General features: G+C 64.5%; 1 protein-coding gene across 1 annotated transcript; it reads right to left on the bottom strand.

Moving 5' to 3' along the window:
• Positions 1-9,834: 9,834 nt before the first annotated feature.
• On the bottom strand, positions 9,835-17,800 carry FGF3 (fibroblast growth factor 3). Its single transcript, XM_078432594.2, has 3 exons — positions 17,581-17,800; positions 15,423-15,526; positions 9,835-10,639 (listed from the first exon to the last, which is right to left on the bottom strand). Exons 1-3 carry the CDS (start codon positions 17,798-17,800, stop codon positions 10,274-10,276), a joined length of 690 nt encoding a protein of 229 aa, XP_078288720.1. The 3' UTR covers positions 9,835-10,273.
• Positions 17,801-21,601: the final 3,801 nt, after the last annotated feature.

The raw sequence follows: 21,601 nt of genomic DNA, 5'->3' as shown, positions 1-21,601 counted from the left end.
CCCCACCACAGGGCCTTTGCACTTGCTGGCCAGCCCCTTTGCACGGGGGCTCCTTCCCATCACTCGGGTGTCTGCTTGGACGTCACCTCCCCAGACAGATCTCGGTCAAAGTGTCACCCGATCCCCCACATCCCTCTGGAGCCCGCTTCACGGCTTGCCTTGTGGAACGGGCAGTGCTCACACCATCTCAAAGTAGCCGTTGGTCCCTCATGGATCGTCGGGGGGCCTCCAGAGCGCAGGCCCGGCAGTGGCACTGGCCCACCCTTGTCTCTCTGCCGGCATCGACACCAGACCGGCATTTAGGGGAGGTTAGCGGCGTCTGTGAAAGCAGATGGGGGGCGGCCGGGGGGTGTGGACGGCACCAAGCGGGACCTCTCCGCCACCAACGGGACGGCATCATCTGCTGCCGGGGGGGCCGCAGCCCGTGGCCACCACAGCGCCAGCCTCGAGGACAGAGCTCGATGCAGAGAGGGAGTGGGGCCCGGTGAGGAGGGCCTGGCCCTGGACAGCGGCCACTTCTCCCCGGTGACCAGGGCTCTGTCCCCAGGAGCCGGCCCGGCCCCCACGCGTTGACATCGCGGCGGGGGCTGGAGCCCGTGACCTCTGCAGCGCGCCTGCCTTAAAGCCCCGGAGCCCTCCCCGGAGCTCCTCGCGCTGCCTGGCTTACAAGGCTCTCCACGAGGGGCCAGGGCGGGGGCGGGCACCCCCAGTGTACAGGGAGACGTGGGATGCGAAAGACAGCAACCACCCTGCCCACGCCACGGTGAGTGCAAAGAGGAGTCAGGTTTGGACTTGGGGCCACACTCTGACCGTTAAGACGGGGCGCTGTGTGACCTTGGCAGACGGCTTCACCTCTCCGTACTGCCTCCTCATCGGCGAACCAGGGACGATAGTCAGAGCGTGTGCCTCCGAGGACGGTGGTGTGGCCCGAGCCAGGGCGCGTGTGTGTGGGGACTCCGGCCTCGGGCGTGGTGGCCCTTAGCCACAGCCGTCGGGACTCGAACCTCTGTTCCTGGCCCCCGCTTACACCCACCCCAGCCCCTCCTGAATCACAGCAGGGTTACGTTCGGGGGGAGGAGAGCTGCCTGCCTCCCTCTGCCGGGAGAAGACAGAGTCCAGACGGGGGGCGGGGGGGCACGGCTCGGGTGCGAGCCCCACCTCGCGTGCCCCGTGCAGGCCCCTGGTGAGCCTCTGTGACGAGCAGAGACCAGATCACTCCCGGAGGTGCTGAGAGCCCGGTCCCGGAGGACACCTGCCTGCGGTCGCACCGGAGGACGGGCTGCAGGTGACAACGTCCAGCACGCATGGCTGGGTCAGGGTCCCGGGGCCCGGCACCTCCCGTGGGGGTGCGGTTTTGAAGACGGTGCTGGCCTGGCCTGAGGCCCTCTGAATGGCCCCAGCCCCCAGGGCAGGGTGGGAGTGCCAGGTGAGGGCACCAGCCCCTGCCCTGCCCTGCCCCTGCCCCTGCGCGGGAAGGGGCCTCTGTAACGGCCGCTCAGTGTCCCATTGGAAAAGCCTCTGTGCATCTCTTGGGCCCTGGTTAGGGAAGTTCCCGTGCGGGACAAGCAGGGGTGCGGACCTCTAGCAGGTGGCCTCAGGCTGGGCTGGCAGTAAATCTTAATCCTTTCTCCTTTCCCCCCTTCTCCTCTTCTCTCTCTGCCTGTCGCGTCACTGCTTGAAGCAGCCGTGTGACTGAAGTCCGGCCAATGGGAGGAAAGCAGTGCTAGGGGGTGTGGCTTCTGGGAGATGTCCCGTGAGGTGGGGATACACTGGTCTTCTTTGCCGTGGCGGGGTGCAATGCGATGGAACAGCTGGGGCCCAAGCAGCCATTTTGTACCATGAGGTCAACACCGTAAAGTGAAAACGGAAGGAACAAATGGGAGGAAGCTGAGACCCTGATGAATGTGGAGCAGCCTTATCACGCTGGACCTCTTCTACACGAGAGCTACACACTTTCATCTTGCTTCGAGTTCCTTTACCTTAAGGTTTCTGACCTTTGTAGCTGAGTGGATACTAACTCACAGATACTCCAGGAGGTTTCACCGGGGAAAGATGAGCTATGATGTCCAATTCTATTTGCTTCCGAAAGCAACCTCGAGGTAGGCACACGGGGTCGGGGGGGTGAGCATTGGAAGGACCCAAGCTGCTGCTGACAGGGCCAGGGATGGCCCAGATTAGATGTTGGCGAACTTCCGGGGAACTGTGGCCCCCCACCCCCACTCCAGACTGTCTCCTTCCAGCAGAAGGCCTCAGGCGGCCTCAGACAATGATGCCTACATTTCTGTGGCAGTGACCTTCCCAAGACCCACGTACCGGCGTGGGGGTAGCCCGTCTGTGCCCAGTTCCCCACCTGCCCCCTAGCCCATCGAGAAAGGATGTACGGGTTGGCCAGAGGGCAGTCATGCCTCCCAGGAACACTGTCTGTCCCCAGGGCAGCAAGCACAGCGACCGCTGAGACCCAGCTTCCAGTCTAAGCTCATGCCCTACCGCAAGGGGCTGGGGGCTTTACCCTCGAGCCTCAGTCTCCCCACCTGTACAATGGGGGTCATAAGGGCCAGCCTTGCAGAGTGGCCGGAAGGGGTTCAGGGTGGTGAGGGGTGAAAAGCCCCCGCCCATAGCAAAGCGCTCTATGTGCTAACTTGCTGAGCGTGAGCGACTGTGGAGGTATCCCTGCCCACCCGGACTTGTAAATACGCAGGCGTCACCAGGAAGGCTGTTAACACACAGGCTGCTGGGCCGCCCCCGGGGGCTCTGATTCAGCACGTCTGGAGTGGGGCCCGGGAATGCATTTCAAGCCAAATCCCATGTCAGGAGACATTTTGAGCACCACTGGCTGAAATCAAGGGCCCATAGACAAAAATGTGAAACCGCGCCCTTCCTTAGGACCACCGGAGCCCGAGCCACATATGGGAGCCCGGTGGCTGGGTTTGAATGTGGGCTCCCACCTTGGAGGCTGTGTGACCTTGGGCAAGTAGCCTGCCTCCTCTGGGCTTTTGGCTCCTCGTCCATCACGTGGAGGAGAATTAGAACCCCGCTCCGTGGGGATCAATCCAAATGACAGGGCACCCAGCCAGGCAAGCGGCCAATGCGTGTTTTTTTCTCTTCTTCCTCTTCCTCCTGCCACCCCCCCCCCCCCCCCGCCATCATCATCGTCATGTCTGGATGAATGTGTTCTCAGTTGGGGGAGCGGTTCTCTGTCTCCCACCCAGGGAGCAAGAGTGGGAGCCTGCTACGTGCCCTGCTCAGGACCAGGCCCACCACCCGCGTCTTGCCCTCGTGCCCGGGGAGGGGGCCCTCTGCCCTCGAAGGGGCATCCTACGTGTCCACACAGGGATGCTGTCGCCTCCCTAGGATTGGTCAGCCCTGAACTGATGGCCAACTCCTCCCCCCGCCCCCCGGCCTGACCCTGGTGACCCAGCGGGTGCTGCGAACAGGTCACCAGCAGGGCCTGCCTACCAGGCTTGGGCAGACCGCGTGGCCGGTCCTCAGTCCGGGGGACACACCTGGGGCTCGTCGCTGAGCGCGCTGCCACCTGCTGGTGGGCTGTGGCACTGCAGGCAGGGTGCCCTCCCAGACCCCTTGGGACAACGCAGCCCCCTGTCTCCCACTTGTCCCCAAAGTATGGAACCAGCCCAACTGTCACGGAAGAGTTTGCAGGCGTGGCGGGGGGGGCATCACATTTATTGAGGGACAGTCTGCCTACCATACACCCCGATTCAGTGGCTCTGTATTCACAGCACCATGTGCTGTCACCGCCTGTGTTAGGCGTCCCCCTAGAAAGCAAGCCCGCGTCCAGGGTCCGTGATCCCATTTCCCCCGCCCGCCCCGCCCGCCCCCGGCCACCTTCAGCCTCCTTTCTGTCTCCACGGATTTGCGATTCTGGACATTTCGCGTAAATGGGACCGCCGGTATGTGGCCCTTGTGTCGGGCTTCCCCCCCTTGGCACGGTGTCCCAGTACGTCGCTTCTTCCTCCGGCCGAGCAATGCGTCGCCGCGCGGCCACGGCCCGTTTTCATGGTCCGTTCGTGAAAACAGCAGCTCTCCAAGCTGCTCTCTCTTCTACAAAAAGCCAGCAACAGGGTGTAGCTGACACTGTCCCTTGGCCTCACTCTCCCATGGATCCCAGCGCTCCCCCAAGGCTGGGGAGAGACAAGCCCCTGGGGTTCTTTGCTTGAGGGGAGGGGGCCAGAAGTTCGGGGTGGGGGCGCGGCTGCCTTTGTGAGCAGCCCTTGGCCAAAGACGAACTGGAGGCGGTGAGCAAACAGGCCAGGCGCCTCCCCACTCAGGTGGGTGATTGGTGGGGACCAGCAGCGAGGGTACGGTTATCGGGACAATCAATTACAGATGGGGTCCGGTTCAGTGAACAGAAAGAACAAGGCGTAGTGAGAAAAAATGCGAGAGGAGCCCCAGTTTTGGATAAGGGAGTCGCAGAAGGTCTCTGAGGCAGTGACATCGTGGTAAGTAAAGATACAGAAGGAGCCCGCCAGGTGAAGAGGCAGCGTGTGCAAAGGTCCTGTGGCAGGGAAGGGCTTGGGATAGGCAGCGAAGTGGGGCTGGAGGGAGGAACGGGGGAAAGACTGAAGGGCACAGGAGGTAGGAGGCAGAGGTGGCTAGAAGACTATCCCGGTGGAGGCGGCTCTTGGCAAAGCCACTAAGCCTTGCCGCGTGCTTGGGGGTTCAGTCCGCTCAAGAATTTGAGCTTGCAGATAGACTTGTTTGTGCATGGTAAGAGTCCGTGAAGGGAGGAGGTCAGAGAGAAACGTCTTGTAACAAAAAAGCAGCCCAGGCACCAGAATCAAGTGAGCAGGGCAGGTTTCCCGGCCAGCACCCCCTGGGCTCAGGGCCGGGGGGGGGGGGCCCACCCTCCTTGGAGAACCTGGAAGGTCCACCCCATTTGGTTCAGCCCAGCCTGGCCAGGGGTCTGCGTGCCAGGCACCAGCCTTCACTCTTTCACGGCACTGAGTCTTGGAGACGGCCTTGTGATGTCCGCGTCTGTATTGCCCCCATTTCGCAGAGTAGGAAACTGAAGCTCAGAGTGAGGAGGGCACCTTCCCCGGCCGCACAAGCCCCAAACAGAACATCAAGACCCGCCTCGATCGAGACCCAGGCTGGCACAACTCCAAGGGCTGGGATTCCAAACAGCCCTCGCCACGAAGCCAGTTCCTTCTCTCATCCATCCCCTCCAACCATGGCCTCGGCTCTTCATTCTGGACCTTTCGACTCCCCAGGGCAGCTCCGAAGGGGGATGAGGATGTTGTCGAGCTGTCATCTAGATGGCGGCCGGCTGGTCACAAGGCTGTCAAGAATGGGGTCCTAACTGACGGTGTCCCATTGTCCTCACCAACAGGGAGCTGCTACAGTTTTTCCTGAATTTCTCCAGGTCACTGCTCTCAACCTGTTACTTTAGAGCCGTACCTCTGTCTTCCATGAGGCTGGGTGTGTGTATGTATGCATGGATGGATGGATACATGGAGGGATGGGTGGATGGATGGATGAGTGGATGGATGGATGGATGGATGGACGGATGGATAGATGGGTAGATGGATGGATGGATGGGTGGGTGGAAGGATGGGTAGATTGGTGGATGGACAGATGGATGGATGGATGGATGGATGGATGGACAGATGGATGTGTGAATGAGTGGATGGATGGATGGACGGATGGATAGATGGGTAGATGGATGGATGGATGGGTGGGTGGAAGGATGGGTAGATTAGTGAATGGACAGACGGATGGATGGATGGATGGATGGATGGATGGATGCGTGAATGAGTGGATGGATGGATGGATGGATAGATGGGTGTATGGATGTGGATGGGTGGGTAGATTGGTGAATGGACAGATAGATGGATGGGTGGATGGATGGTGGAAGGATGGGTAGATTGGTGGATGGACGGATGGATGGATGGATGGATGGATGGATGGACAGATGGATGGATGGATGGATGGATGGATGGATGGATGGACAGATGGATGGGTGGATGGATGGATGGATGGATGGACAGAGGGATGTGTGAATGAGTGGATGGATGGATGGACGGATGGATAGATGGGTGGATGGATGTGGATGGGTGGGTAGATTGGTGAATGGACAGATAGATGGATGGGTGGATGGATGGTGGAAGGATGGGTAGATTGGTGGATGGACAGATGGATGGATGGATGGATGGATGGATGGATGGATGGACAGATGGATGGGTGGATGGATGGATGGATGGATGGACAGATGGATGTGTGAATGAGTGGATGGATGGATGTACGGATGGATAGATGGGTAGATGGATGGATGGATGGGTGGGTGGAAGGATGGGTAGATTGGTGAATGGACAGACGGATGGATGGATGGATGGATGGATGGATGGATGCGTGAATGAGTGGATGGATGGATGGATGGATGGATGGATGGATAGATGGGTGGATGGATGTGGATGGGTGGGTAGATTGGTGAATGGACAGATAGATGGATGGGTGGATGGATGGTGGAAGGATGGGTAGATTGGTGGATGGACAGATGGATGGATGGATGGATGGACGGACAGATGGATGGGTGGATGGATGGGTGGGTAGATTGGTGAATGGACAGACAGATGGATGGGTGGGTGGATGATTAGAGAAATACACTGCCATACCTCCTAAAAGGTAGATAAGTGTATTTCTTTTATCCATGATAATAAATGAATGTATGCAATTTCCATCTTGAAACCAGCCTGCCAAAGCAAGAGGTTTCCCAGGGATGCCCACCTTGCCATCAGAGCTCCTGGTGTGCCCCCTGCCCCCCCTTGAAAATTTCCATCCATTCTTCACCTTTGAGCCACTCGAATAAGCACACCACAGAATAGTCGCCTTGGTGAGGCACTGGCTCCCGTGCGTCTCCCAGCCCTTGCGGGAAAGAGCGGTACCCGGCCCTCCCCTCTGACCACTCCTGGCCGTGCCGCTGTTTCGACAGAACATTCGCCATCTGTGCCCCGTCAGTGATCCTGATGGCCACCGCGGAAGCCCATCTGGCAGGTGGAGAAACCAAGGCTGGGGAGAGGCAGGGGCCCATTCTCATGATCAATCACGAGACCACAAAAGCGGCCAAGGCGGTGTTTGGATCGGCAGGTAGAAATCCAGCTGCTGCACTGCCTGTGTTTCCACCCCAAAGTCTCCTGTCCCCTGAGTCCCGTTTGGAGGTGCTCACACGCAGTCCTGCCTGTGCTCTCAGGCACAAGTGCGGGCCGCCCCGGTATTCCAGTCATTACAGTCGGAGAGGGGACAGGGGTCAGCTCCAGAGGGTGCCGCATCTGGCTCAGCCCCGGGACGTGGCCCCGGCAAGGTCACCCTCGGATGGCTGGGGGCTAACTGCAGACCTACCGGTTCACCTTTGCAAGCCCTTCCACCCCCGGGGAAGGCGGGAGGCCTCTGAACCTGCCGAGGGGCTCAAAGACCCACTCCAAGCAGCTGAAGCTCGGTCACCCAGAGGGGGGCCGCCCACGGCGGGGGCTCAGGGGCCAGGCAGCGGGTCCTTGGTTTCTTGGCTTCACACGGATGGGGCCACCTTTTTCCCGGGGCAGCTGAGGAGTGGACGGGTCCCGGGCAAGCAGAGCGGCTCTCGCCCTCCGAGGCCACCTGCGGCCTGTCCTGTCAGCTCTGCGCAGGCGAGGGCGCCCGGCTGGCCACTCCCTAGCGATTCTCTTTTCCCCTAATTGACTCGGCACTGCTCACCGGGCACCTTTGACGCGGCCAGCTCTCGACTTTTGGCGGGAGGCCAGTGAGACCAGCAACGCAGCTCGGGCAGTCAAGACATCGCTCTGGTTTTTTTGTTGTTGCTTCTGTTTTTGCTTTTACGTTCTTTTACCATTTTATCCACTTTTAAGCGTACGATCTCGCGGAGCTAACTGCTTCCGCAGGCTTGCGTGACCATCGCCGCTGTCCGTTTCACTTTTTCCTCTTCCCAGATGGAAGCTCTGTCCCCATCAGACCCTAGCTGTCCCCTCCCAGCCCCGGCGCCCACCGTCTGCCCTCTGTCTGGATAGACGTGACTCCTCTAGGGGCCTCATGTGAGTGGATCACACAGCAGGTCTCCTTCTGCGGCTGGCTCGTGTCGCTGAGCGTCCCCTCCTGGTCCATCCCTGCTGTGGCAGGTGTCGGCTTCTTTCCTGGAGCTGAATGCTACTCCACTGTGTGGATGGACCGCACCTGGCGTCTCCAGCCGTCTGTCACCGGACACTCGGGCGAGCCCACCCCACGAGTATTGCAAACACACGGCTGCGTGTGACTTGTTGAGCAGCGGCCATCCTGTTTCCCAGCGGCCACCCCACTGACAGCCCGACTCCTGCTGGCTCTCCGCCCAAAGTCCCAGAGACCCTCGAAAGCAAGGACCCCGCTCAAACCCTCCCCCTCCCCCTTCTTCCTCCCCACCCCTTTCCCCCTCGGCTGGGCAGGTGGGGGTGACAGCAAAGGCATGAGAGGGAGGTAGGCCGTCATCACTGGGGCCTCTGGGACGCCCTGTCCTGGCTCACAAGGCATCTTCTCATGGGGACGTGGGTGCCCGGTCTCCAGCCTCTGCCCGCCCCACGCCTACAAAGAAGGGACCGGGCCAAATAGTGAAACCCGAAAGCGGGTTCATGAGACCCCACTCCCATCCCGATTTCCTTTCCGGGGGATCCTACCTGTGTGCCCACCGCCCCACCCCCAGGAGGGTCCCCAGGAGCCTTGTATCCATCTGCCAAGAAGAGAAGGAGGGAAGGACCTGATGCACACACGAGCTGCAGCAGACGCAGAGGGTCTGGGGCCTCCTTGGCGTGCTGGGGTCTCAGACCTTCTGTGCTGGTGGGCTGGGCAGTGTGATGTCCCCGGGGGGGGGGGGGGCAGGGCAAGAGTCACGCCCTGTGACACCAGCCCAGTGTCCTGCAAACATGTGGCTTGGACAGAAGGAGGCCGGCCAAGCCTGACGTGGGTGGTCTGGCTCCCTGCCTGGGTGGGGGGGCCAGTGCCTCCTCCCTCAGGGGCCAGCTGTCCCCGCTCAGGAGGCAGAGCGGAACAGGGCAGTGCCTGCGACTGGCCCTCAGCCCCCCGCCCAGGAGCTGCTGCCTTCCCACCTCTCCCATCCAATCTGTTTTGGGTATTAACCCTGAGCCCCCGAGCGTCGCCCCCTTTGTTTCGGGGGCATCTTGGTGCAGGGAGGGTGCGATGTGGCCTGGGCAAGCTCACCTCCTGAACGTGCTTCCTCCTCTGCGACCCCGGGGGCCACGCCGGGAACCTGCAGCATCTCGTTCCATACCCCTCACCTGCTCCCCCTGCAAGGTCCGAGAAAAGTGAGCCACTGCCCGTGCCCTCCGGCTCTCACCGGGGCTAGCCTCAGGTGACCCCACCCACTGCCATGGTGGGGGCAGCAGGTGCACGGCCTTTGCTTCTCTGGGCCCGGCAGGCTGCAGGGGTGAAGGAGTTCAGGGAGGCTCGTACCTGGCACATCACACAGGTGCTTAAAACTGCCCATGGAGACACAGCTTCACGATGGAGGGAGTTTTTTGGGGGGGGGGGTTCTAAACAAAGGAAACCCATCTCTCTCTCTCTCTCTCCACTTGCAGGTGCACACACGCACACACACACACACACACGCATCAGCCTGTGCTTTCCGTCCCCACGAACCACCTCTTGCTTTCGACAAACAGCCGCTTTCCAAACCAGGGCATGAAAACGCATCGTTAGCCCTATTCCTCAGGATACAGTCTTACGTCTGAAAAGAGCGATTTGGCACAGACGCGGTCATCGTCGCAAGCAAACAGGGTTCGAGGAAAAACGGCAAGGGTCTCCCCGGGCTCAGGCTGCGTCGCAATCTATCAAACAGCCGAGTCGAATGCAACGCTTTAATGTTTCGGTTACACAGACGCCCCCGCGCTCCCCGCAGCCGAGCCACCGGCAGGCTTCTCGGGCGGCCCCCGCGACAGCCGGCTCCCCCGGGGGGGGCCGAGGGGGCTCCGGGCCCACGTAAAGCGGCCCTCCCTGCCCGGCCCCCCTCGGCCGGCGCTCCCTTCCGATCCGACCCCGCTGCAGAGAATCGCAGAGGGCCGGGAGGCACACAGCAGCCGGGCAGAGCAGGAGAGGGACGGGGGCAGCGGGGAGCGTCCCGGAGACCTGCTGCGCCGCGGCGATCGGCTGTGACGGTGGGCACTCGGGCCCCGGCCGGCCCGCACCTGCCGGGCCGGGTCGGCCGGGGGCTCGGAGCCGGCCTGGGCCCAGAACGTGGACGGCCTTCCTCGGCCGGGTCCGGGGTGGCTGGGGGGGGGGGGGGCTACGCCCGGCCCCCCCGGCTCCTCTTCCTCTGCCTCCGCCGCCGCCGGGGCCGGGGGCCCTTGCCGGGGGGCCTGGGCGGGCCGCCGCGGAGCCCGGCCCCGCTCTGGAGCAGACGCACCAGCTCGTGGTCCTTGTGGTCCAGCACGCGGGGCAGGAACAGAGAGGACTTCTGCGTGCGGCGTGTCTTGAAGCCCCTGCGAGGCCGGCCCTTGCCGTTCACGGACACGTACCACAGTCTCTCGGCGCTGGGCTGGCGCTGGGCCCCCGGCCCGCTGGGCGCCGTGCGGTACAGCCGCGAGGCGTAGGTGTTATAGCCCAGCTCGTGGATCCGTTCCACGAACTGACACTCGGGGCTGTAGCTCTCCTGCAGGGGGCCAGGCGCCTGGGTCAGCCGTGGGAGGCCCCGCGCTCGAGGCCGGCGGCCCGGGCCTCGAGGACCCCCCCCCCCCGCTCCTTGGCGGGGCCCCCCTCCCCTCCTTGCTCCCTCCCGGCCACCCATCTGACCCGCTGCCACGCCTGGGCTGTGCCCGTGCCCCCTCCGGGTCCGCGGCCTTGAGCTTCGGGGTTCAGCGCGAGGGTCTGCTCGTTTCCGCCACGGTTTCCTGAGCCCCCGGGCGTTGTGGCTCCCCCAGCCCTGTCCCCCCCACCCCCCCACCCCGCCGCAGGCACTGACTAGGGAGGCTTCCCCGGCACGGGGACACGGGGCGGTGTCAGCAGAGCAGATGTGGGGCCTGCCCCAAATCTCCGCGGGTGGCACGGACGTTGGCAGGACGTCTGCACACAGGGAGAGGACGGCACCCCGGACGCCTTGGGAAAAGCGTGCGTGCGAGAGAAAAGAGACGAATGTTGAGAAGAGCACGGGAAGGATGGTTTCGTGGGGTTTTCAGGAGCCTGGCGCCTGCACGAAACTCGGCTCTGGGCCTTGAGCTCTGAGACTGGCCGCCTCGGCCTCGCGGCGCCTGCCCCATGCGCGTGGCCCAGAAGCCAGGAGCCCAGGCGGAAGCTCATGAACCGCACAGACACTGCTCTTGTAGGGCGACTGGGGGTGCCGGCGCCCCAGTACCAGTGGGGGCTGCGCGGGGGCCTGTGTGGGCCTGGGGCAGGCTGGGGGGCACGGGCTGAGACGCGGGGCGCTGCCTTCTCAGAGGCGGGCATCTGGAGGGAGAGAGGCACAGACTGGGAACTCCAGGGGCCTCCACCAGCGGCCCCTGGGCCGCCTCGTGGGGCGCCCCCGGGTCGAAGGGGTGGGTGTGCCAAGCACCCCCAGGGCGTCCCTCCTCAGCCCGGGGCCCAGGGGCAGGGCTGGGGGACGGGCAGAGCTGGGCAGAAGGAGCCCGAGACCCTCATGGTCTGTCTCCATCTGTGGAGGGGAAAGGCGGCCGCTGCCGAGTGCAGGTGGCCCCAAGGGCCGCAGGCCCGTTCTCAGGGGGTCACAGGCTGGTCAGAGCCACGCCCGCGAGGTGGGCAGCACGTGACCTGCAAAGGGCACGGGAAGCACGATGCTCTAGCACCAAATACCTGTTTCCCGATGACGTGTAAGTTCAGAGGGAAGGGGGCTGGGTTCTAGCTCTTCCGGACCTCCCTGCTGTCCCCTCTCTGCTGTCCCACCCTTCAGGGGATGCCCAGAATGCCCCGGGTCACAGTACAGACGCCATTGACAAAGACCAGCCTCCGCACCTTATAGACGGGGAAACTGAGGCCCGGGGTGGCGGCAGGCCCCAAATCACGGGGATGTGGCACCGTTCTGGTCTGCGTTCAACCCCCGCCTAGCGTGGGAACCAGGGGCCGTCTGGGGTGAGTGGGTGGGCTCCGGGCTGACCCCCGTGCCAGGCGGCTACATTGGGGCCTGGCCCCCACGCTAAACTGTGAGAAACTCAGGGGTGTCGTAGCCCACGGCCGAGGCCATGAATCAGGAAGCCAGAGGGCGGGCTTTCTCACTGCAGGGGCACTTTGTGGGGCAACTGAAGGGACTCAGTCCTGTGAGCCTCAGAGAGGGAGGAGTTCAGGCCCTCCAGAGGGGGGTCCTGGGGGGGGCGCAGAGTTTGCATCTTGCAGAGGGGCTCCCAGAGGGGTCAGGAGGCCCAGGAGGAAGGTGCCAGCACAGGAGCAAGGTCTCCAGGTGCCCCAGCTGGGACTCACAGCGGCAACGGTTCCCGAAGCCTCGCTGGTTCCTCCGACTGTCCCACCCCAGACCCTCTGCTCCACGGGGGCCTCCCCCCAGTCACCCCCACCCACTGGTGCCACCTGCTGAAATTCTCCTTGAAACCGTCCACCTTGGGGAGGCTGCTCTTCCTTCGCAGGCTCCAGAAAAGCCAGCCTGGGGCAGAGTGTGGCTGTGGCCGGCGTGGCCGCGACCCCAGCTGGTTCTGAGCCCCAGGGCACCGGGCAGGGGGTGTGCAGGGAGGGCGGCCTCAGGTGTGAGGGGAGGCCGGCTGAGAGGTACCCTGCCCATGAGGTGACACCTGGGGAGTCATTAAGGGAGAGGTGGGCACTTTCTAGCGGGCGTTTCTGATGGGGGCACTGCAGTCGGGCAAAGGCACGGAAGGGTGACCAGCGTGGCTGGTCCTGGGGAAGCGAGAGGGGTTCAGGAGGCTGTGGTGAGTACACGGGTTATGGAACGACGGTGGAAGGGAGGAGCCGAAGGCGGTCCGGGCAGCTCCTTTGGGGGCCGAGGCACCCCGGTGGTGACGTGTGGGCGATGGGGAGCTTCTGGAGGCCATGACAGGAGCGGATTCACAGGTAGTGAGATCCCGATGCATATACCCAGCAGAGAGTGTGACACATGGATGCCCGGGGCAGTAGTGAATGAAGGAATGAATGCCAGGGGGATGATGGATGGATGGATGGATGGATGGGAGGGAGGGAGAGAGGAAGGAAGGAAGGAAGGAAGGAAGGAAGGAAGGAAGGGGAAGGGAAGAAGAAAGGAAGGAAGGAAAGAAGGAAGGAGGAAGGAAAGGGAAGGGAAGGGAAGGGAAGGGAAGGGAAGAAAAAAAGAAGGAAGGAAGGAAGGAAGGAAGGAAGGAAGGAAGGAAGGAAGGAAAAAGGGAAGGGAAAGGAAGGGAAGAAGAAAGGAAGGAAGGAAGAAGGGAAAGGAAGGGAAGGGAAGGAAGAAGGGAAGGGAAGGGAAAGGAAGGGAAGGGAAGAAGGAAGGAAGGAAGGAAGGAAGGAAGGAAGGGGAAGGGAAGAAGAAAGGAAGGAAGGAAAGAAGGAAAGAGGAAGGAAAGGGAAGGGAAGGGAAGGGAAGAAGAAAAGAAGGAAGGAAGGAAGGAAGGAAGGAAGGAAGGAAGGAAGGAAGAAGGGAAGGGAAAGGAAGGGAAGAAGAAAGGAAGGAAGGAAGAAGGGAAAGGAAGAGAAGGGAAGGAAGAAGGGAAGGGAAGGGAAGGGAAAGGAAGGGAAGGGAAGGGAAAGGAAGGGAAGGGAAGGGAAAGGAAGAGAAGGGAAAGGAAGGGAAGAAGAAAGGAAGGAAGGAAGGAGGAAAGGGAAGGGAAGGGAAGGGAAGGGAAGGGAAGGGAAGGGAAGGGAAGGGAAGGGAAAGGGAGGGAAGGGAAAGGAAAGGAAGGGAAGAGAAAGGAAAGGAAGAAAAAAGGAAGGAAGGAAGGAGGAAGGGAAGGGAAGGGAAGGGAAGGGAAGGGAAGGGAAGGAGAAGCCGGCGTTGTCAGATCTAACCAATAGCAGCCACAGGTAGACTGTGACCCACGGGGATCCCCCAGGCCATGCTTTGTGCTGTCCCCCAAAGCCCTGGGCCCGGGTCCCCCATGGGAGATGTGGCAAAGGCCTTAGGCTCCCCCTCCGGATTCAGCCCTCCCCGCCCGATCCATGAACTTGCTCAGTGCGGATGATGGCCCTCGGGACCGGTGAGACCGGCACCACCCCTGCAAGGCGACGAGAACGCCTCACCGGGGCCCCTCTCCGTAACGGACAAGGGGCGTCTGTAGATGGTCTCGGGCCACTTGAGGAACAGAAAATCAGTTCTGCCCACCGGGCACCAGGGGCACGGGGCTGAGGCTTCGGCAAAGCCACGATGCCCCTCAAGGAAAAGTCAGGCCAGAGCCCGGCCTGAGGGCATATCACTCTAGAAGCACCTGCTGAAGAGGCTGGGCGCCAGGGGGGGTCCCTCCCCCCAGACACGGCTTCTCTGAAGTGGCCCCTGAGGCAGACAAAGCAGCTGGGCGCCTTCCAGCTTTTCCATCTCCTTCGGCAAAACGGCGGAAGGTCTGGGACCAGACGGCAGCTTAAAGAGGGTTTTGCTCATCACACTTTGCCCAGCTCCCCAACGGGCAGGGAGAGGCTGGTGTGGGTCCCCTGCAAAGAGACTGCTGCACGGAGAGAGGGAGCTGCGGGGAGATGGTCCTCGGGCTGCGTCGTCTAGGTTACCGTGGACGGAAAACCTCTCATTGCCCAAGGAGGTATCAGCCGAACTGCACATAATGACTAGTTGGAGACGGCAAATTTCCTGCTTACATGCATTTTACTCCATGCGTCCCCACCCCTGCCCTTGGGGGAAGGACACCGCCACTGCCCACAGAGTCATGGGACCCTTTTCTGTTGCGGAGGCCCCAGGCTGTGTAGACTGGATTCCGAATCTGGGTGCCTGGGAGGCGGGCCCTGTGGTCCTTCCTCTGTGTTCCGGCCTGAGAACGAACAGCTCTCGCCTTCCCATCCCCCGGGGAGGACTGGCTGTGCCGTGCCCTGCTTCCCTCTCTCGTCCCCCCAGGAGACCCCTGGTTGAGCCCGCAGAAAAGCTCTGCCCCGCAGGCAGTCGCGTGGCACCCCACGGCTCGCCGGGTCTATTTATTTCAGTGGAGATTCGGGGGACAATCTCTGCCTCGCTCTCAGCTACCGTGGGGGGAAGGGCAGCGATGGTGAACAAAAATGTGTGGAGGGGCAGCTTCTAACCAGCGACACCGGAGAACGTAAGACAAGTGTGACCCCGTGGGGTCCTCCCCGGGGGGCCGTGCCCCAAGGCAATCACACGGGCAGCCGCCCCGGGCGTCGAGATCCCGGGGCTTGAGGCTCTGGTTCCGGCTCGGGTGCTGCAGGTCCCCGGACAAAGCGTTGCACTGCCCACGTCCCCTCTGTCCCCTAACGAGTGGCCGAGGGAGATGGCCGCCCCATCCACGCCTGCCCGCGTGCGAGATCGGACTCACCGAAGCATACAGCCGTCCTCTCTTGTTCATGGCCAGGTACCGTCCAGAGAAGAGCCCCTTGATGGCCACGATGCCCACCTCCACCGCCGTGATCTCCAGGATACCTGGGAACAGTGTGAAGGCCCGTCACTCCCCGCGCCCCCCCCCCACAGAGCCCCGCGCCGAGGGCCGAGGACCCCCTGGACCCGCCCAAGCCTCGCCCAGGCTCGGGGAGGTGAGGGCAACACACACTTAAGCGGGGCAGGGCGGTGGGGGGGGGGGGTGACTCGGGAGATTGAGGAAAAGAAGAAACTACTGGATGGGAGGCAGAGCCCCGGGAGCATCAGGGCAGGGCTTCTCCGACGAGAAGAATTCCGACACGGGAGGGAAGGAAGAAAACTGACATTGCTACCCGCTGACTCTGCGGGGTGCGGGGTCTCTCAGGACACGGGAGCCTCTCAGCCACCCGGCGAGCCGGTTGCGCGATCCGACAGACAGGCCAGCTGAGACGGCCGGGGGTTAGGTGACTTTCCCGAGACCACCCCCACGTGGGCGAGCCGGAGCTCCAACCCCGGCTGCGGAGAGCGGTGCCGGAGCTCTCCGACCGCATTGTCTACACCCCACAGCATCTGAAGAGTCTGGGGCAGGGGTGAAGCCGGGGCTGCTGCGCTCAGGGCACTGAGGGAGCCACCGGAACTCACTGGCAGCGGGCCTGGGCAGCAGGTAACTGTGCAGGGCAGGGTCCAAGCGCCACAGAGGACGGTAGCAGGAAGCGGGCTTAGACGCCGGATCGCACAAAGGGAAGCTGACCCGGGCTCTCCCATCCCCACTGCGCGGATGGACTTTAAGTCTCCCCTAAGCTTCCTTCTGAGCGCAGGAGTGCCTTTTCATCAGAGGTCCTGCAACAAAGGCCCCGGTGGGGCCGTTGTCCCCCCGGCCTCCACGGGGTTCCAAGGGCTCCAAGGGGCTCTGGAGCCAAAGCGATGCTCTCTCCAGGGCCCCCAGCACAGCAGCCATCCCAGGGCCAAGACGTGGGGCGATGCAGGCCGCGGGCCTCTGGCGTCCATGGGACGCAGCGGGGGCGGATTGCGCGCCGAGGGCGGCGGCGCCGCGTCCGGATGCGGGACAGGGGTGGCTGCGCACCGCGCGCTCCTCTGCCCCCAAGCTGCCTGCCTTGGATGCTCCAAGGATTCTGATGCTCTGTGGGAGCCTGCATTTGGAGAGAACCGGGGCGTCGCTGGGAAGGGAGCGCGGGCGCTCCTGGAGCCCCATCCTGCGGCCCCCGGGACGCCCTGGCGACAGCTGGCCCCCCACGCGCGGCTCCAGAGGCGTCCTCCTAAGGCGCCTTCCCGGGGCTGCGGCTTTCCTCGCGGAAGCAGCGGTTTCCCTCCGCCGCACTGCTTCCTACGCTCGGCGCGGGGGCGAGCGCCGCGGGCTGCGGCACAGGACACCGGGCCCCCAGCCACGCTCCCACGCTCCCACGCTCCCCGCTGCGTCCCTGCCTCGCCCCGAGCTCGGGTCTCCCGCTCCCGGCCAAGCGGAGCTGCTTCGGCCCCCGGCCCCCGCGCTCCTCTCCCGGAGGCTCAGCCCGAGCCCGGGTCCCCACGGCCAGAGGAGCCAAACCCCGGCGCCCGCGGGGCTCCCGCTGGAGCCCGATCCGGGCCGTGGGGCCGGGCGGGAGCACACCTGCGCCCCCGGACCCGGGCGGACGTCCCTCCGCGCGCCTAGCTCGTATCCCGCGGCCGCACACCGAGGCGGCGCCCGCCCTGCCTGTCGCTCTGCGGCCGAGGGCGGCGGTTCGGGCCCTGGGAAATGACTCTCCCGGCGGCGGCCGCGCTCCAGGAGGGCGGAGGGGCCGGCGGGGCGCCCCGGGGTCGGCCGAGGAGGAGAGGTCGTCAAAATAGTAAGAGACCCTACCCGCCTCTTCCGGCGCCTTTTCTCCCACCAACTCACGGGGCTCAAACTTGCCGGGGCCCCGGGACCCAGCCGGGCCGGGCGCCCCGGGGGTGTCTACCGCGCGTGCCCTCCGACGTGATCCCCCTCCCCCCCGCTCCCCTCGCGCTCTTCTCCCCGACGCCAGGAGGCGGCGGGGGACCCCGGCGGGCACCCTGGGCGCGCCAGGCCCTTCCGGACCCCGCTCCCCCCCCCCGGGGGCCCCCGCCACCGCCTCGACACTCACTGTAGGCGCTGTTTTCCAGGCTGCCGTTGACGCGGCCGCTCGGGTGCAGCTGGAGGTGGTACTTGGTGGCGCAGTAGAGCTTGCGGCGCCGCGGCGCCCCGCCGAGGTGCTCGTAGACGCCGCCGCGGCCGCCCGCATCGCGCCGCAGTCGCGCCCCGGGGCCCGCGGCCGGCCAGCCGGGCTCCAGCAGGTTGAGCAGCAGCAGCCAGATCAGGCCCATCGTGGCATCGCGCCCGCCCCGCGGCGGCGGCGGCGGCTGCAGGCGAGCGCGGCGCCCATGGAAGGGGCGGCAGCGGGGCCGGGGCGCTCGGAGCGCGCGGGGCGGTGCGGACTCGCGGCGAGCGGGGGAGGGGCGGGAGGGAGCGGGGGCTGGGGGAGAGAGAGAGGGAGGCAGGGAGAGAGGGAGGGAGGGAGGGAGGGAGGGAGGGAGGCACCTCCTTTAATTTTCACCCGGGATCCGGTGAAATTTCCGTTGCTGCGCACAGCGCGGGAAGAAAAGACGGTGCGGCAACAAAAGGCCGACGTGGTGCCCGGGCGGAGGCGCGGGAGGGGCGGGGAGCCCGGCGGGGCGCGGGGTTCGGGCCGGGCGCCCCCCGCGCAGCGCCGTCGAGCCGCGGCTCCGCGCCCCCGCGCGCCCTCCCGGCTCCGAAAGGTCCCTTCCCGCCCCGCCCCGCCCCCGCCCCCTCCCCCCCAGGCCAATTATGCCTCCGAAAATTATAGACCGAGGCCTCGAGGCGGCCGCCCCAGGCCCTGTCACCCCCTCCCGCCCCCCATCAATCCCCCGGCACAATGGGACCGCCGCCGATGACTGATGTCCGCGAAAACAACTTGGGGGGAAGTCGTGCTGGCGAACGCCCATTAAAGGAGGCGCATAATGAAGGGGGCCGCGGGGCGCGGCGGAGGGGAGGGCCCCGGGGCGCGGGCGCGCGTGGGGGACCCCGGGGCTGGGTCTGCGCCCGGGGCTCCCTGCTGGAGCGCGACGCTGTCCTGGTGGCCCCGGGGCGGGGCGGCCCGGCCCGGGCCCGGAGGCGCTTTATCCTGCGGCGCCCCCCGGCCTGGCAGAATCCGGGAGGGCGAGGCTGGCGCACGTCGTCGGGCGGCCTCGGAGGCTCGGGTCCCAGCAGCCGGCCCGAGGGGGGGCTGGGGAAGCGGGAGGGGGTCGGGGGAGCCAGGGAAAGAGGCACAGCGCTGGAGAGCAAGAGAGGCCGCCTCAGAGGAAAAACGGGAGAGCTGGAGATGGAGAGGGAGGGACAGACCGCCAAGTGGAGACAGAGCCGGGGGAGCCCGGGGAAGATCCGAGAAAAGCTGTAGGAGTCTGGTGACCACCGAGGAGGGAGACGAAAGCCATGAGCGGGGGCAGGAGGGGGGGTGGCCGCCATCCCTGTCCTGGGGGAGCAGCGGCTTCCGGGTGGCCCCTGGCCTGAGGGGGGACCCTGTCCCCTAGGGACCCCGGTGAGGAAGGGCTTCAGACAGAGTGTTGGGGAAAGCCACAGCCCCCCTCCCTTCTCTTGCTCCCCTGGCCTCCACCTCCGGCAGGCCCCTGGCCAGCAGCCAGCCAGATGGGACCCACAGGCTCAACTCAAGCAAGAGAGCTCACCCACGGGGGCCGGTGGCCCCGGGCTGGCATCCCTGTTCTTTCTACCAGCGTCAAGGTTTGGGACCTTGGTTCCCCAGGGGAGGGACAGGTGTGCAGGGCACCAGGGGACTCCCCTGAGCTGCAGGAGCTAACACCACCCCCCCCCCCCCCCCCCCGCCCCGGGACATTTCTTCCCGCCCTGGCCTAACACAAACAGAGCGGTCCTCAGTGAGCCCACCTGAGCACGCTCAGTGCCTGCCGGGTCCTGGGTGTCCCTTGGGGGGACATTCTGCAGGGCATCACCCAGCACCTCAATCCCTGGGGAGGTGACTCCTGGCCAGAGTCTGTCTAGACAGAGCCCGTGAACAATCCGAAGACGAGGCCACTGATGGTCGGAGCCCCAGATTCTTAATGACAGTGCCTGCTTTAAGGAGGACAGAGGACAGCCCCCGGGGAAGCCCCCAAGCACAGAGCCAAGAGGGGAGCTTACTCCCTGGAGCTCCCCCACCCCCCAGATCTGGCCTGGGATGGCACACAGGAGCCCCTCACTACACATTCCTGGAATGAATGAATGAATGAACGAATGGATAGCCGAGCCACTTCCTAGCCATGTGACCGTGGCCGTGTAGCATCGCCCCTCGGAGATGCTTGCTCCTTGTGTATGAAATGCCTCAGAGGTGGTAACACCCAGTGGAATCAGCCGTGCAACGTCCCTGCCACCCTACCAGCTCCGAGCTTGCCCCACCCACAGGACAGCGTATCAGCAGGCACGCCGGGACCCACAGCTGTCCCTTCCGGAGGCTCCCGCTCACCACGGGCTTTCTGTCAGTGTCACTTCTCCAAGGCGGCACAGCTCGCTGGGCTGTGTTCTCTCCTGTTCCCTGGACCCTGGCGTCGGCCTCCGCCCTGCAGTCAGACGGATAGGCGGAAGACCCACCCCTGCCTTCCCCCGCCCGCGTCGCCTTCTGCTGGTGCTCACGGGACTTGCCCGCTTGCCTGCACGCCAGTCCACTGCCCAGGCCTTTCCTCCAGGCTCCGGGCCACGGCTCACCCAGCCCCTTCGTCTAGAGCTCCCTGCGCCCCCCCCCCACCCCTGGGTTTCCTGGCCCAGGAAGCCCCCGGACACCTCCTTGGACCTGGGCTTGGGTCCCGACGCTCAGGCCCAGTCGAGGGAGGGGTGCCCGGTTTCGTGGTCCTCTCCTGGCACGGCAGGAACCTCATGCACAGAGCTGGGGTGGGCGGCTGGGCTGGGGCAGCCGCGGGGACCTGGGCCCCTCCCCCGCCAATACGGAACCAGGTGGGGGGTGGGTAATTTGGTGATAGCGACCCTGTTAATTGCTTCCAAATGGTCACCGCTGCCGTTTAACTAATTGGTCTCTTCCCGACCCCAGCACGGGCACCCCCAGGCCTGGTCCCAGCCTGCCTCACTACGGGCTCCCAGTCCCCCAGATCTCTGCTCTGGGTGCCCTCACCCCCGATCACCTCCCAGCCCTGTCGGGTGCCTGGGTCACCCCCTGTAACCCCACCCCCATGCCTCCAGTCCCTTACCCCGGAAAGGGAGCCAGGGAAGGGGAGGGGACAGGGAGCAGTGTCCTGTGATGTGGTCCCCGCCCGCCAACTGGGGTGACTCTCCTATGCGGTGCTGGCTGCAGGCCCCCAACTCACTCTAAATTAGGCCCCGCAGGAGCAGTGGGAGAGAGACGGGGCCCCGAGCCCGCCTGCCTGGAGCTGGCGGGCCCTGAAGGCCTACAGACAGTCCTGCTCGGCCCCACGCGGGGAGGTGAAGGGACGTGCCCAGGGTCACACACCTGGGGGCCCCGGGTGGGGAGGCTGGGATCGCCATCTGTCTGCCTCAGCCTGGGCACCTGGCCCTCCTTCCCCCCACAGGCTGCGGGGTCCCAGGGCCTACGCAGGGGTGGGTCTTTGCCCCCGCCTCCCCTTTTTTTGCTTCTGGCTAGGCTGTAAGCCAGAGAGCAGCCGGGGTGGTACTTAAGGCAGAATCTCTGCCCCCAGCCAGGCCAGGTCTCTGCCTGGGAGACTCCGGGTGGACCGGCTGGCCACCCTCGTCATTCTTAAGGGCAGGGCTTTGGCCCAGCACCGGCCAGGAGCCCGCCAGTTGCGGGGGGGGAGGGGGGCTAACTCTCCTCTGATGGTGGCAAATGTCCCGGGAACCCTGGGCTGCGGGGGCTGTGGGGCTATCGGCCCCCGAGAGCGCTTGAACTCTGTGCACGGACAGGTGCAGGACCCCCGCTTTCCTACGTGCCAGTGGCACCTCGGGTTGGGCCCGGCTCCAGAGCGGCGTCACGGGCCGGGAGCCCCCCACGCGCCCAGCGGCTCACCGAGGAGGCAAACGAGACTCAGAAGGGTCTCTTTTGGGGTTTTTTTTGCAGCCTGGAGGCTTAGTGCTGCCACCACCCAAGCTGGGTCTTTTGAAAATTTCATTTC

The sequence above is a fragment of the Panthera onca genome, chromosome D1 (assembly GCF_046562875.1).
Source record: "Panthera onca isolate mPanOnc1 chromosome D1, mPanOnc1 haplotype 2, whole genome shotgun sequence".
In the NCBI taxonomy this organism is placed as follows: Eukaryota; Metazoa; Chordata; class Mammalia; order Carnivora; family Felidae; genus Panthera; species Panthera onca.
Note: the sequence above shows the minus strand (reverse complement) of the source record. Positions and strands in the feature narration are given on the sequence as shown.

Coding starts and splice junctions, on each gene's coding strand:
- FGF3 (XM_078432594.2), bottom strand. CDS start 17,800: ATGGGCCTGATCTGGCTGCTGCTGCTCAACCTGCTGGAGCCCGGCTGG. Junction 15,527..17,580: donor CCTGGAAAACAGCGCCTACA/GTGAGTGTCGAG, acceptor CACTGTTCCCAG/GTATCCTGGAGATCACGGCG. Junction 10,640..15,422: donor GAGGACGGCTGTATGCTTCG/GTGAGTCCGATC, acceptor GGCCCCCTGCAG/GAGAGCTACAGCCCCGAGTG.